Here is a 15,617-nt window from a genome sequence, read left to right as displayed (position 1 = left end):
CTCTGCTGCCTTCGATACGGTGCCTCACTCCCTACTACTCGCCAGATTAGCAGATATCGGTGTCACTGGTCCAGCATTTGACTGGCTGACTTCTTACTTGAATAATCGTACCCAACAGATCTGGCTGCCCCCATTTGCCTCCACCCCTAAGCAACTTTCCACAGGTGTTCCCCAGGGGTCCATTTTAAGCCCCTTGCTTTTTAATATCTATCTTACTCCGCTGATTTACCTCGCTGAACAACTAGGGGCAAAAATTATGGCGTACGCCGACGATACGCAGCTTTTGTTCACCTGGCCTAAAGATAATTTAGATACGTCGGATGCCCAACATTGTTTGTCCTCTGTTTTTCAATGGCTGGCACACGCACAATTAAAGTGCAACGAGAGTAAATCCGAGGTTCTACTGTACGGCTCTTTTCCTGAGGATTTTAGTGAGCGTCTCTGGCCTGCTGACCTCCCCCCCCCAAAAGCCGCATCTGGCCCAGTGAAAAACTTGGGAGTCTGGTTTGGTAAGAACCTTAAGTTCGAGGACCATATAAAGAAACTCACGGGGGTTTGTTTTGCCACCCTAAAAACCCTACGTAGGTTTGTCCCTCTTCTTCCACAAGAAGCAAAAGAGACAGTCATCCGTGCCTTAATTCTCTCCAGGCTAGACTACTCGAACGGACTGTTCTGTGGATTGCCGGCATACCTGATTCACCGTCTTCAGGTCATTCAGAACGCCGCCGCCAGGCTCCTGTTTAATGCACCTAGGCGCTCCAGTGCCCGTCCCCTGCTTTGTGCTCTCCACTGGCTTCCGGTTGCCCACAGGATTTTGTTTAAAATTCTAGTGCTGGCCTACCGAGCCATCTATCAAACTGGCCCTGTCTATCTGAGAAAAAGGTTCTGTTTGTATGTTCCTAATCGCCCTCTACGATCGGCCAACATGTGCCAGATGTCTGTCCCCAAATTTAAATATTGCAGACTTGGCGGCCAATCAATCTCGGTAAAAGCAGCAAAATCCTGGAATGCCCTTCCCCTCCACTTAAAAACTGCACCGTCTCTTAATGTTTTTAAGAAAGGACTAAAAACTCACCTTTTTAATATTAAAGTTTAATTTTTTTTCTTTCGCTTCTTAATATCTGTCCTTTCCCAGTCTGCTCCGCCTTTACCGCGCCAGGATACTATTTTTTAGTAATAGAGCGCGTTATAAAAGCCTTTAATAATAATAATAATAATAATAACCGTGCCTCTACACTGCTTCCATCTTGAAAAAACATTAATATGCGAAGACAACAGCAGGTAATCAGAAAGCTAGTTTTAAACTGATTGACAGGCCACGGTTCGACAGTGGGAGGGTCTATGTGGCTGTGCTTCTCAGTGAGTTTTGGGATTGGTTACAAAAAAACACATACGTCCCGAAAAGACGGCCCACCCATCTCCTAAGAAAACCTTGCGGGACCGGAAGAGAGCTACTGTCGATGCACCGGAAATTATCTCTTTGTGCTCCGGAAAGTGATGGCCCAGCTGCAAGTGAGCCGTCGCTGCTAGCTTTCATTATCCGATTCAAGCGCTCTTTGTTTCCCTTTACGGTAGTTGTACTCTGGCACACGAGAGAAGCCTGGCTGCCATAGGACACCAAATATTATGCAACACTGACGGCAACCTTACGAGCTATCAGGCGGTGGCTGTAATAATGTTTGGGGTAGTGCGTTAAGCTTAGGGACCTTCCTGCCGTATGCTTTCTGTGAACTGACGGACGGTGTTTGGTCGGTGTCACATTTAGGGCATTACATCGAATGCTCCCTTCCGCAGTCTAAGAGTTTTCTGGAGACTGAATGTTTTGGACATTGCATAGCAGCCAAGTTCTCAGTGTGCCCTTGCGTGACCTTCTCATGTTTTTAGCCCACTTATATGTGTGACATACTACTACATTTTGTATGACACTTTACCGGAGCAAAGGAGGGAACAGTATGGGAGGGACATACAGTGCAAGGCCAGAAATAAACGAGAGCGGGACGGAGGAGGGCTGCGGGCAGAGGGAAGGGGGGGGGCGCGAGCGGAGCTGAGCAGCTCCGGAAACACCACCATCTTTCTCCGAGGCGAGGCAGGAATGCCTCGAAGAAACCAGCATCGTTTTTGGGGTTGAGGGGCATGTTTTCGTTCTCTCCTCTTCCCATTGGCTGGAATGTTAAATTCCAGCCAATGTGAAGAGGAGAGAAAGTAAACAGGAAGTAATGAAAAAACAATCCCCTCAATCCCAAAAATACGGGGCTTAAAAGTAGTGACGCCCATCTCCTCCAATGGCTGGCCAGCATTTACAAGGCCTGCCGAGGGAGTAGAGGGGCGGGTTTAAGCCCTCAACACTGTAAACATTAAATCTCGGCTGCGCGAACACTGCTGCACAGTATAACGCTAGGCTGAAACCTAAAAAGCAGCAGCTTGCACCGGGGCTGGTACGACAAAATGGCTGCTTTGGGTTCCCAGTCTGGCCCTGATGGGCAGCATTGGACTCCCTTGGTATTACCAGCAACTTGCTCCTTCTTTGTTACTCACGAGTCTTGTATCACAACAGTACAAAGTTCCCCGGGGGATAATAACAATGTGTGTGTCTAAGCTGTTCCGCGCTGCCGCTGGAGCGCTAGACGTGTGGGTAGGTCTTCAGACCCGGGCTGCTCCTGCTAGAGGCATCATACCTAACTAAGCAGCCCCACGGGAACAGACTGCGGGGCCCACTAGGGATACTCCTGGGGTCACCCTGATAGAGCAGGACCTTTTGGCCTGCCTCCCTACTGACCTAGAAGAGGTTGTATTTTTTCATCTTTATTTATCTTTCCTATTCACCGTGTAGTACCAAGCACTTTTAGGTCCTGAAGAATTGCCAGTTAGGCAAGAAACATGTCGACCACTTTAGAGGGTTGAGGTAGTCCACTGTGCCCCTTACAGTCCCTATCTCCCCTCCCACCCTTTTAACCTAGGGAGCCAGCCACGTGAATAAAAAATGTTGTGGACTGACCTACCTTATTTTAACCACCCTACCCTCACGACTACACTTTGACCAGACCCCTCACATGCACTCAACCATTGGCTGGAACAAAAGAACTCCAACAAAGAGCGCCACATCGGCGCCCGTCGGACATTGCAGCGCCAGTCTGACGAGGAGCAGGAGACCAATGATGAAGCATGACATCTAATTAACTGGATGTGTGAGGTCTTCTAGTTCCAATAAGGGAACATCTGTCCCCTGCCTTTGCTCTCCTCCCTTAGACACACACATTGTTATTATCCCCCGGGGAACTTTGTACTGTTGTGATATATGGTTGACCGGACATATACACTGGACCCCGTTAAATATCGTCCAGTTGAGGTTCCCATTGTTGTATTGAACTCACGAGTCTTGATCAAGGAGTAGGCTGTTGGCACATTCATTGTGCTATGGTTATTCTAAAGTCAGCTGCATCCAATCAACTTTAGTGTTTTCTCTAGGTGTGGTAACCTTTGGAAGTAGTTGCTGTCTTGCATGCCCATTATATTATGTGTGGGTTTTAGGCAAGAGTTTGTGTAAGATCTGTTTTACAAACTGCATTTTCTAGTACGTAAAGTAGTACTACAGCAGTCCTATTCTGTACCACAAAATGCAATTCATGAGCCTATGGCCAGAGACCTCTGCCTCGCCTATCTTTTCTATGTGGAGACCCCGCCACTACATTTAGTGATAAAAATGTATGCAGAATTATTGATTAATTATTTTAGTATAAAATAATAAACTTAATTTAAAAAAATTCACCTTTTAAGCTTTTATTTAACAAGATCACATATTTAAAGTAATCAAACGCAAGAAACTTTTTAACAAAATGTACTAAATATGAAATTAAATTATTAGAGAGGAGGGGTAATTTAGTTTTAATTATTGTCTAAAAATGTGTTATTTATGAACTAAAATAATATATTTAGACTGATGTATTATTGAATACACTTTTTAGTAAAAATAATAAACTGTTTTTTTGTTATATTTTCCCGTAGGAAAAGCGCCATCTCGTGGATGAGATCTCCAATGACAGGTAACTTTACACTCATAAATTATTTTTTGAGGAGGTAGAGACATAAGTCTGCATCTAGGTATAAATCTCTAACTGGAATGATGAATAGTAAAAAATGCAGAGTTACACCTAGCTGTAGTAGTAGATACCTCCTCTTTTGAGGAGGTAGAGACATAAGTCTGCATCTAGGTATAAATCTCTAACTGGAATGATGAATAGTAAAAAATGCAGAGTTACACCTAGCTGTAGTAGTAGATAAATAAATATACACATGTACATTTACCTTTCTAAATTGGGTCCATAGAGAATAAAAATGGTGCAACTGGATCACATCGTAAATATAGTTCACTCCTAGCTCTAGCCTTAGGGCTGTGAAGAGGGTACGTGGGTTAGGAATAGTAGACTTCTCAGTAAGCAATTATATATTTATTTGTATGGCGCACATTTTTATGAACACCCCACAACTCTACACTGTAAATCATAGCAGCAGCTACCTACATCCTGTATATTTGTAAAATAGACTTTGGCAGAAGGAAAGGGTTGGAGTCTGGTTTGAGCATTTTTGCCAGGGCAGTTTTTGGTTCCAAGTCCAGCCCTGAGCTCAGAAAGGGATGCATTAAAGTCCTATTCAAGGCACACTCTGCATACTCCGTAACTTCACCGGTGTCCCACCCCAGCACTTTGACAAAGCTCTGAACAGTTATTTACTTGCTATCTATTGGGTGAATCTGACAAAGAGGAAGCAGTTAAACATCACTGTCTCACAGGAATCCATCAAAGGAGGGATGTAACACAAGTTCCTGCAGCCCATGAGTGCAGTGTGTGGTGGGGGCACCCTTTCACGGCCCCCAGCCCTTCCAGAGGGCCATCATACAGGCCAAGGTTAATGAATATTTGTAAAATATGGGAGACTCAGAGTCCTTTCACCACATTATGTAGGGACATCCCACCATTTTGTGTTACGCCATTTAAGCACCTGTTAATCATACAAACCCTTAGCTGTTGTGAGTCACAGCGTTGTCTTCAGTCAGCAGTTGTGACAATGTAGTTTACTGCATTTTACTTGCACAAAGCACCTGAACAGAAGTTGTGAAGGAATCTAAAACACTGAGGGGCATATTTATGAAAGTTTTACGCTGCCCTTGCTCCACATAAGATAGCGCAAGGGCGACACAAAAAATAAAAAGATATTTACCATGTCACACAAGGCCACCTTGGTGGCCCTTAGGGGTTTGGTAAATCTGGATCAACGCAAGGCAGCGCAAGCAGTGACGGCCTGTGCAGATAAGCGCGGTGATGCAGCTTGGGGGTGTGGAAGTGACAAACGAAAGAATAGGGAAAACAAAATAAATAAATAAATAAAGCCACTTACCTTGAATTTGCCTCATCGCCCAGGCAGCGATGTGGCAAACGCAAGGTAAGTGGTTTTATTTATTTATTTAATTAATATTCCCTATTCCGTCGTTTGTCACTTCCACCTCACCATCCCTGCGCTTACCTGCACAGGCAGCCACACAGCACAAGTTGCTGCCTTGCGTTACTCTCCCAGGGAGGCATTCCATGGGTGGAGCGTGGGTGTTGCTACACATTCACCCATGGGTTTCGGCACATTGCCAGATTGCCAAAGACTGGCAAACCAGGGAATGCGCCAAAATTCCGCGCCTTCCCAGAGGAGGCTCAGCCAGAAGCCATATCTTCATTTCTCCTCATTTTTTCCTCTTTCTACATGTGCTGCATGGAAAAAGCCTCAGAGGATTGTTTTCGTGCAGGTCGGTGTGAATTCCTGCATAAAACAATCCTTTCTGCAACATGGTGCAAGGGTGCCTACCTTGGCACTAGGGAGCAGTTTGTGTGCCACTGCTAGCAGACAGCAGGAATGCACATATCTTGATAGATAGATATGGCGCAGACATGCCTGCCCTTTCTCACAGCGCAGCGCTGCAAGGTGTCTTCCTTCGTTGCGTGAAAGAATGATAAACATGGCGCTCAGTTTCGTGGCAGGACAAACGTGCCTGCCAGGAAAGATGGAAAATCCTCAATCTCCGATATATTCTGACAATATTCTGCCCTTTTAAAGAATATTTTGCGCGTTTGTAGTGTTTGTGTGAAGAGTTGAGCACTACGCAAACTTAGCTTGCAGCTAAGTAGTAAAATGATGTTTCTTAAACAGCGAGTTTGCATGTAGAATTTAAGGACAGCTCTCAACCGTAGCCCTTTTATTGTATAAAGACAGGCTTCAGAATACCTTATGTAAACAGCTAATGACGGCTCACTATTAGATATTCACAGTTATCTCTGTCCTTGTCGTCTGAATTCTTCTCATGAGCTATTACCATTATGTGAAACAAATTTATTTAAAAAGTTCATTCTTTACCGTATGTCCTATTTCGGTTTCAGTGCGAATTTGTTCTTCAATAAGTTCAGTAGCTGGAAAAGGGGACGAAAAGAAGGGCACATGTGAGTAATGCAGATATATTGTGCCGCCTGTTGGCAAGAACATTTACAACATGCAAATTGAATCTGGATATTAATCTGTTGCTTCGAAATGCGCTGTATACAGCGATGAAAATGTGAACTACTGAACAGCTAACCCAAACCGCTCTCTTTTTACCTGACAATTGTTTGCATGACACTTAGGCGTACATCACTTTAGCCAGGAAGGGAGATACAATAATTATTGCACTTGATAAAATGCCCTGCAGGTCGGAATTTACTGGATGTGATAAATGTCTCTTTTACAAAATGTTCCCTTTATAAAGTAATATAATCTGAAGATGTCGGTGATTTTTGCTGCAATATCCACATGTCTGGTATTTACCTGGCCTTTTCCCTGCTAAACTTTGGCTTTTTTGGCCTGCAATCTGTATCTGGCATACACACTTTATTACAACGGATGTCTACCAGGTGCAGTAAAATCCTCACCACTTCTTGATTTGATTGATCACTTGGCAAATGTTCGCACAGGGAATGTAAAAAAACGGCCATTAATTTAGGTCTTCTTCATTCCTCAATCTTAAGAATGAAATTAAATTCAATCACATACACGACCCTCATGGACAAATCCGACCTCGGTCCCGGCCCTTTGGGGCTGCATGGGACACTGTGGCACATGGAGAGCCTACTGTGGGGGCAAGTCCAGCCACCTACTGATGTAGGTGGAGCTGTCATGCCGAGTCGATGTCAGTCAGGGCCAAGCGGGCACAGCTTCTCAACTGCGACATCAGCGACAAATAGTGGGCGGTAACACAGCATAAACCAAAAGGGTGTCGCGGAACACTCGACTGGAACTTCTGCAGTTTAACTCCACCAAACATACCTGTCCTCGAAGGAAAAAGGTCGCAGGTGTCCAAGCTGGAGCTCCAAGTGCCCCAGGTGTGCCCCACTTGATGCGCACTCCCATATGATATGGAAGTGACCTGAGATAGTGAAAACTTGAAGTGCAGTTTTAACAGAACTAGCGGAGCGAGTGGACAGAGAACTGGACCCTCAGCCATAACTCTGCCACCTGGGATGGATGCCCGGGCCTAAAGCGCATTCGTTGGAGTAGAGGATGACATTGGTGCTGTACAAACGCCACATCATGTTGTCACGGAAAGCGAAAGAGCCCCCTTTGTGTCGATCAGGTGCCGCAAGTTAAAGAAATGGGCTACAGGGGAGCAAACACCCATCATCAACATTACCAAACAGAAGGGGCATAACACAATGGGATTTGATGGGACTCAAATCTGAATGGGTAGGAAACGGGTAAACATACGGGTTTCCTGCTGTTCGTCTTGAACTGCGCACACTTTGTGGTTATATTATTGTTATGTCAATAAGGAGATATTTCCAAAAAACAGAAAGCAATTAAACACTCAAAATAAAAGTATACCTGTTATATGGCCTTGGACAGACCCAAACTGTCACAATTAATGCACTGTCTAGTCACTAAACTGGCCTCGACTTGCAATTCAGTGGATAGGCAAGCCATATTTTCAACCTCAGTGGCCTTAAAATGACACGGACCCGTAACCCTGGTTCACCAGCATAGTATCCTTTGATAAATTAAATACCCGGTTGAGGTCACACTCAACTCACAGACTTAATACTGATGTGACAGACGTCCTACCATCCCTTCGACTGCCACTTCAAAATTTGAGGGACACACTGAACCATGACAATTTCAGAAAAGATACCAAAGTTCTGCATTCTGTCCATCAACTGATTTGCATTTTTCCGGTCATGTGCACATATTATCCAGGTTTTTGCAATATATATTAAATCGATTTGTGTTCATATATTTGTTTCAGATCATCACTATCCAGATGATCTATGTTTTATTGCCTTCATCACATGGCAATAATTGCGAAGCCAAAACTACCCTGAACATTAACGGGCACGTTTTCATATAAAAGGTAAATCACCATATATAATACTTTGCCTAGAGCGCGGTGAACCACATAATGAAATGACATAGGTGGTTCTTATATAGAAGCTCTTTGAAGCATTTATAGCTTGCTCTTAAAAATCTTATGAGTACTTGATATTTTACAATGTTGCCTTGTAGATTCACATATATACATATGGTAACCCTTGCCAGTACATATTGTACTGCATTGTATCCCAGTTCTTCATACATCTTTGATGTGCTGTAACGCTATCGCATTCAGGTAAAATAAGGGAGAATTCGTTTTTGCGACACAGTATGTAATACAGAATCACGAGCCAGGTCCTTCATATATCTGCTCTCTATCCTATGCAGATTTTGTCAAACGTGCGGGTGACCCTGTCTTCTAACTTTAATAGCTGCGTCCCCTCTTTATCAGGTACATTCCTGTGTTCATATACTGTACACATGTGAATGTGTCACTTATTGTTTATAGGAACACGTTTATAATTAATTCATTAATCATTTTTACAGATCCGCCCTGAGGCTTAGTACCTATTTTTATCTGAGACATCATCGATCTCTTGTCTTCCTGCAATTAATCTACCTTTTATCAGGTATTTGTCCAATTCATTAAAAAAATCACCTATTACTTTTGAAGCGTGTTAAAAGTTAACATGTTCTAACTTAATATGGACGCTTATGTCGCTGTTCGTTTTATCTTTTCAGTCTCTATAGATAGACATTATTCTGATTTTCAAGAACTGTCAAGTTGTTATACAGTCTTTTGGCTGTATAGGTAAGACTCCATATTCTGGGGTTTTTAATTGCTTGGGTGACATTCACTCTTTATTCAACCTTTACACGATTATTCAACTGTTTCTTTTACAAGTTTATTTCTATTCATATCTGATCCTGAATACATATTCTATCCATCACTTTTGGTTTTCAATTCACTTGGGTGAGGTGTTGGTATAAGTACTCTTGGGTAACATCTTTACAGTGAAATCACATGTTTATATGGAAACCAATTTTCTCTTGCACCATCAGTCGCTGCCTCATGTACTGTTATTATATTGAATTGATTATCTGATATATTACATATTGTTTTTTAGAAACATCTTGGTGCTCTCCTGAAGAAGGCGACTTAACGCCGAAACGCGCGTAGAGATTGTCACCATTTCTACTGACCTTATTGAATATCTCTGTTAAAACTTTTTTTGTTCATGTACATTTATGTGTTTTTAAAAAATATATATGTTTTAGTAACCATGTTGTGGCTGGATAAAGTTGTAATCTTTGCATTGTCCTTTTAAATAATTATCTGTGTTTTTCTTGTCTCTTTTTTAATATTCAAAATAATAAATTGGTTTTTACTCTAATTACATTGTTTGTCAAATATATTGAGGGAGCTGTTTATCTTTTTGTAAGTGCAACCTGATTTCAGACAGGTTTTTTGTGGCCTAGGAAAAAATTTGTATTAATACTATTGGAATCAAGCTATCCCGGCTGAACGCCTGAAACCGGTCATAGATGCTTGTTTCCAGTCCAGGGAGGACCTGGCTTGGCAGTTCGGAGTGGACTGTTCCCATGGGCACAGGGTCAAGACTGATTTGCATATCGCTGGGTTCAAACTGGAATGGCATGGTGAGCAACAAAACTATGGATTTAGGCCCAGATCTCTGTACGGGGGTGAATGCATGACATTGTTCTGCATTCTGTCCATCAATTGTTCTTTTTGCATTTGACACCCAAAGTGGGACGGGTATGCCCAGACGTGGGTCCTGAGCTCTCAATGCCACTGGAGTCAAGCTATCCTGGCTGATGAGGGCTGAAAGCCGGAAACCGGTCCTAGGATGCTTGTTTCCAGTCCAGGGAGGACCTGGTCTGGCAGGTCGGGCTGGACTGTTCCCATTGGGCACAGGGACAAGACGGATTTACATATGGCTGGGTCCAAACTGGAATGGCATAGTGAGCAAAAAAACGATGGATTTAGGCCCAGATTACCTTTCTCAGAGCTTTCCCGAGGTCCAAAGATTCACCGCCGTCGAGCTTGCCTCCGTTACCCCGACGGATGAAGGATTGAAACGCGGCCTGGCAAGGCTGTTTGCAGGACTCGCTCCCCGGACAATTGGACCGACAACCCTGGCTGAGCGCGGTGAGGCAAGAGTCCAGAGTGGTATCTGCCTGTACCTGAGTCTCCCTCCCGAGTCATGAGGAACTGCAGAGTGACAGGGTTTGATAGTCGGACCGCCATCGGGTTTTCGAGGGATGGTTGAGTGTCCTCTATGGTGGCAAGGCCACCCCTGCACGCTGGGACCGGAGTCCCTTCTCCTGAGTGTTGACGGGCTGTAGAAAGTGAGTGGAGAGCTGGCGTCTCAGGATCACAGCTGACACCCAGCAACTCCGCGATACCTGTGAGGAGAGGATCGTTGGAGGCCCCGAAGTCCACTCTATGCCCTCTCGACAAGAGAGCAAACCACCTCAATGGTGATTGCGTCTTCGGCCCTCCGATCGTAACCTGGAGGAGCCCGCATTGGGGGATGGGTCGATCCAGCACCGGAGGCGACTCTCTCTCCCTTTGCCTTCCGCGCTGGTGGTGAGGGTTTATTGCCTCCAATGTGCCCCCATCGCGGCGGACCCCGGCCGCTGCTGATCCCCAATGAGGCCACCACTGCTTTGTGCTCCACCTGCCCCGCTGCTACCTACAGGACGAGGCGGAGGGGGTCATGGAGCTGATTGTTTCTCCCCCCCATCCAATGTGACACTACGGGTCCGCCACAACGCCAACTCTGCTGAGCTGCTTCACCACCTCATCAGGAGCATCGCAGGAGGAGTCATGATGCAGGAGATTCTTCCTGCTTCATCTGCTGTGACCGGTATGATTGTTTGTGTTATGCTGTGACAGGCTGTGTTATTGCGCCGTCTCTGCCACTGACTCCACGTCGATGAGGGGAAGAGACAAAGTGTTGGGTAATCACCCCGCCCTATACACTGGGTCCGACGTGGTTCCTCAATTTAGGTTCCCTGACGTGCTGCAATCCTGTCTCGACCAGAGATCGGGCTTTGCCACCTTTCCGCTCTGGGTCACAAGCAACGTGAGCATTGAATTCACTGAATTCACTTAAACAGGCTGCTCAGGATTATCAGATCTGGGTGAGTGTGGGTTGTTTTTTGTCCTGTGCTGGGGGTTCTAACTGATTGGGGGCTACACTCTGTGGTGCCCATTTTGGGTCGGAAGGTTTGGCCGACATTTTGTGCATTTTTTGTCCTGGAGTAGGATCTCACTGCCTCTCTTCTTGGGACCTCCTGCCCAGATGGGATGTTGACAGTAAAAATGGACTAGCCCCTTTGTATCACCATGGGGGCCATCTTGGAATGGCACTCTCCTACATAAGACTTCCCATTCTGCCTAAGGATCCACAGGATTGATTCTTTATTTTCTCCTTATTTATAAAAAAAAAATAATAATAATCCCCCCCCCCACTATGTGAATCTTATCTTGCAGCTAGTAAAGCTTCACTGCACCCAAAATGTCTCTCCAACCATCCCACTTCCCCATTCGTACAATACTGCTTGGGTTGGCTTGATTCCCTTATTCTATGCTCCGGACTAATTTGCAACTGTATTTCCTCTTGGGAGACTGTTTCACAAAATTGCCCTTCCTCACGCTACCAGCCAACTTTTTTATTTTTTTTTTATTTGGACAGCTCCATGATGTTTACTTCTTATTTGAGCATTGTACCCCCTTTATATTTATATTTATTTTCTTCAGCTTGATGCCTTTATTTTTTATATGCATTTCTTTCTTGCTGCTTGATTGCATGTAATGCCTCTCCTACACTGTGACTAGATATATTTTACCTACCCTTCGACTCTAAACCTGTCTTTGTTGACTAATGAACTCCACTCTATGCTACTTTTTTGTTTCAACCTTACCCCCATCGTAACGGATCATTGAAATTTTAACTCGTTGTATGTATTGTATGATATGTCCATGTTTCTCTTTGTATTTTATATTGCACAATCTCATTTTACATCTGTTTGAATTGTATTTTATTCCTCATGTTATATTTTATATCTGTTTGAATTATCCCATTTCCCGCTGTCTGGCTGCACCCTCTTCTCTTTCTGTCTGAGTCGGCTTTGGCTTAATGCCACCTGACCCCCCCCCCACTTCCTCATTTCACTGTCTTGTGTTGTGGTTTATATGGTCTAACCTGTGTGCTCCTAATTCATCTCCCTATACTCCTATTCATGCCTCCCCTCTCGCTTCCCCCCCTATCTCAGCCTCACCCATCTCTAAACTCAGCCCTAACTCTTGGTCTATGCTCTACCCCTTCCATCTCTCCAAACATGGTAAGAAAACCTTCAAGCATAAAGTTCTCTGTCTTCACCCAGAAACCTTATTTGCGGATCACCATAATAACCTTAACTCCTCCATTATCACCAACAACATCTTCTTTACCAAACGCACTTTTAAATGGAAAAGCCTTTTTCTCCGGTTCCTCCCTATCACTAATTCCCGCAATATCCCACACGATCTGAAACTATCCACCACTCCCTCCCCTTCCTTTCCGGGAGAAATTGATATCTCCATCTTCAAATCTGGAAACATTCTCATCCAAGCTTCTGAAAACCACCTCCACATCTTTGAGCACCACTTCAGCTCTCTATCACATTTCCTCACACAACCGTCCCTGGCCCCCTTGTCTCCTCTCTTGGACTTACCCCAACTCTCAGTTCCTTCATCACCCATCGTCTCTCCTACCCCCCTTTCTCTTCCCCTTGACTCACCCTCCTCCTCTTTTACACCCAACTCCGTCACCCTTTCCCATCAACACCTGACCTCCCCTGCTTCCATCACTGTTACAAATAATGATCCCCTTCCTCTCCTTCCACCTTTATCCCTTCACACCATCTCCTCCTCCCCCAATCATGCAGATTATCCTCAATCACTACTTACCACCCTCGCCCTCAACATTATAACTTGTTACGACACCCTTGTCTCCTTATCCCCTAATTTCTCCCAGCCCCCTAATGTATCCCAGTCCCCTTTTATCTCCCAGTCCTTTAATGTCTCCCAGGCCTCTAATGTACTTGTCCCCCTTTCATCTCCCTCAACATTTGACTCCCCCACCTCCCCTCATGATCCCACTAAATTGCCTAAATCCCCTGATACCCCCACGTCTACTCAGGCTCCCCCTAACCCCTAATTTCCGATGCTCCGCCACTCGATCCCCTCCTGACGATCACCTCTTGATCAATCCCCCCTCATCCTCCACCCTATCCAACACCTCAGCTACTCCTCCAGCTTCACCTACTTACCCCTTTATATCCCCCTATTCTAATAATTCTCTCTCCTCTATCCTCCTCCCTCCCTCGGACTCCCACTCCCACACCACCACACCCTCTGATGCACTTCATCATCTACCCCTCCGCCTAACCGTCTCCCCCACCTCCCCAACAGTTCCACCTCATCCTCCACCGATACCTCCCATTCTTACTTCCTTGTCCCCTCTTATATCCCACAATACACCAAGTACACCAAGCCTTACTGGCTTTCCACCTCATTCACCGATCTGTCCTCCTAAATTGATAGCCTCCCTTACGTCTACCTCCAATATACCCCCTACTCCTAAAAACGATCCACCCCCTCACTATAATCCCCCCTCCTTCCCCCTCCAGGCTTCCCCCCCTTCCGCCCTTTGCTATCCCCCCATGATAATTCCAACCCTACCAATCTCTTTAAACAAACTGATGCTCTTTACTCCTCAATTCCTACTCAATCACTCCTTAAAGTTGAACTTCTCCTTTCGTCCCTCGTTCTAGAACTCTCCTCACTCAGAAGCGATATCTCACTCCTTCTAAAAGCCCATCCCTCTGATCTTGACCACTCATCAACTTCCTCTCAATGCACCTTACTGTCCCACGTCGACACCCACCTCAATCTGCCCACAAACAGTCCACCTATTGTCATTACCAAAACCTGCACCCCTCCCCCCTCTGTAACTACGCCAACTGATCCAAGCACAATGAACCCTCCTTAAGCGCCCCACCCTGCAATAGCATCACAACCTCCCCACCGCAACGTGATGCTTGCCCTATAACCTCTGGAGCCAACTTTGTAGGAACTCCCCTGTCTCTCTCTCTTCTGCCTCGCGCACTATCCCCCGATCTGTCAATCTACTATCCCAGTACTCTTAAGAACAAACAGACTCCCCCCTCACCCGACATCACCTAGAGCCCCCCAACTACTTAGACCTATCCCCCTGCCCCCACCCCACTACCTGTCCCCTCTCCCCTCAGCTACATGTTGATAAACTGCAGATCCGCCTCATGCCACGCAACTGAAATTGCGGAAACTATTCTCAGTGAAAACATTGACATCGCTTTCCTTACTGAAACCTGGCTCACCGCCCACTCCTATCCTCGACTTGCTCCTCCCACCAGGCTTCAATATCATTAGGAAAGATAGAATTGATCAATTAGGAGGTGGCCTTGCCCTTATCTTTAAAGAGAAACTCAACATCTCACCTGTCCAGCTCCAAGACCCCATCGTCCTTTGAATACCTTTGCGCTGACCTCTCTTTTCCTGGCTTTCCCGCCACTCGGCTAAACACCATTTACCACCCCCTGGAAATTGCCTCCCCTTTACCGAAGAGATGACTGATCTTATTATTCAAGCATCGCTCTCCCACTCCAAGAATCTCTTCCTTGGTGATTACAACATCCACCGGAACAATAATGATGACCCTGCTGTCACCCTTTTTAAAGAAACCTTAGACATCACTGACCTGACCCAACTCTGCCATGCCCCTACTCACATCAAAGGCGCCAACCTCAATGCTATTTTGACGAACAAGGATATGGCCTTTCTCTCTAATATTCTTCCTGTAGACTGGTCTGATCACCATCTCATTCTCTTCACCTTGAACAGCCCCATTACTCGCACCGCCCCTATTAGCTCTTTACCTATGAAACCCACTCGAAAGCTTCACCTTATTCCACCTGACGAATTGGAATCCACAATTAAAGCTCGCTTACTTCTCCCCCCCTCTCTTAGCACCATCGACCTTACTGACCATTACAACAATTCTATTATTGATGCCCTCGACCTAATTTCCCAAATTAAACTCAACAAACAAAAAAAATCCCTCCCAAGTCCTGGTTCAATGCCGAACTCAATAATAAAAGACGGGCCCTCAGACAATCAGAACGTGCTTGGAGGA

General features: G+C 45.2%; 1 protein-coding gene across 6 annotated transcripts in view; it reads right to left on the bottom strand.

The window, feature by feature from the left end:
- Positions 1-15,617, bottom strand: part of AK9 (adenylate kinase 9) — a 1,611,121-nt gene that overhangs the window by 1,541,060 nt on the left and 54,444 nt on the right. For all 6 annotated transcript variants that reach the window (XM_078648533.1, XM_078648534.1, XM_078648537.1 and 3 more), the window contains exon 4: positions 6,394-6,446. In XM_078648533.1, the coding sequence (XP_078504659.1) occupies positions 6,394-6,446 (53 nt within the window). The remainder of the gene's footprint in view (positions 1-6,393; positions 6,447-15,617) is intronic.

Source organism: Lissotriton helveticus, chromosome 6, assembly GCF_964261635.1.
Source record: "Lissotriton helveticus chromosome 6, aLisHel1.1, whole genome shotgun sequence".
Taxonomy (NCBI): Eukaryota; Metazoa; Chordata; class Amphibia; order Caudata; family Salamandridae; genus Lissotriton; species Lissotriton helveticus.
The sequence above is the reverse complement of the archived record's forward strand: the minus strand, read 5'-3'. Positions and strand labels throughout refer to the sequence as shown.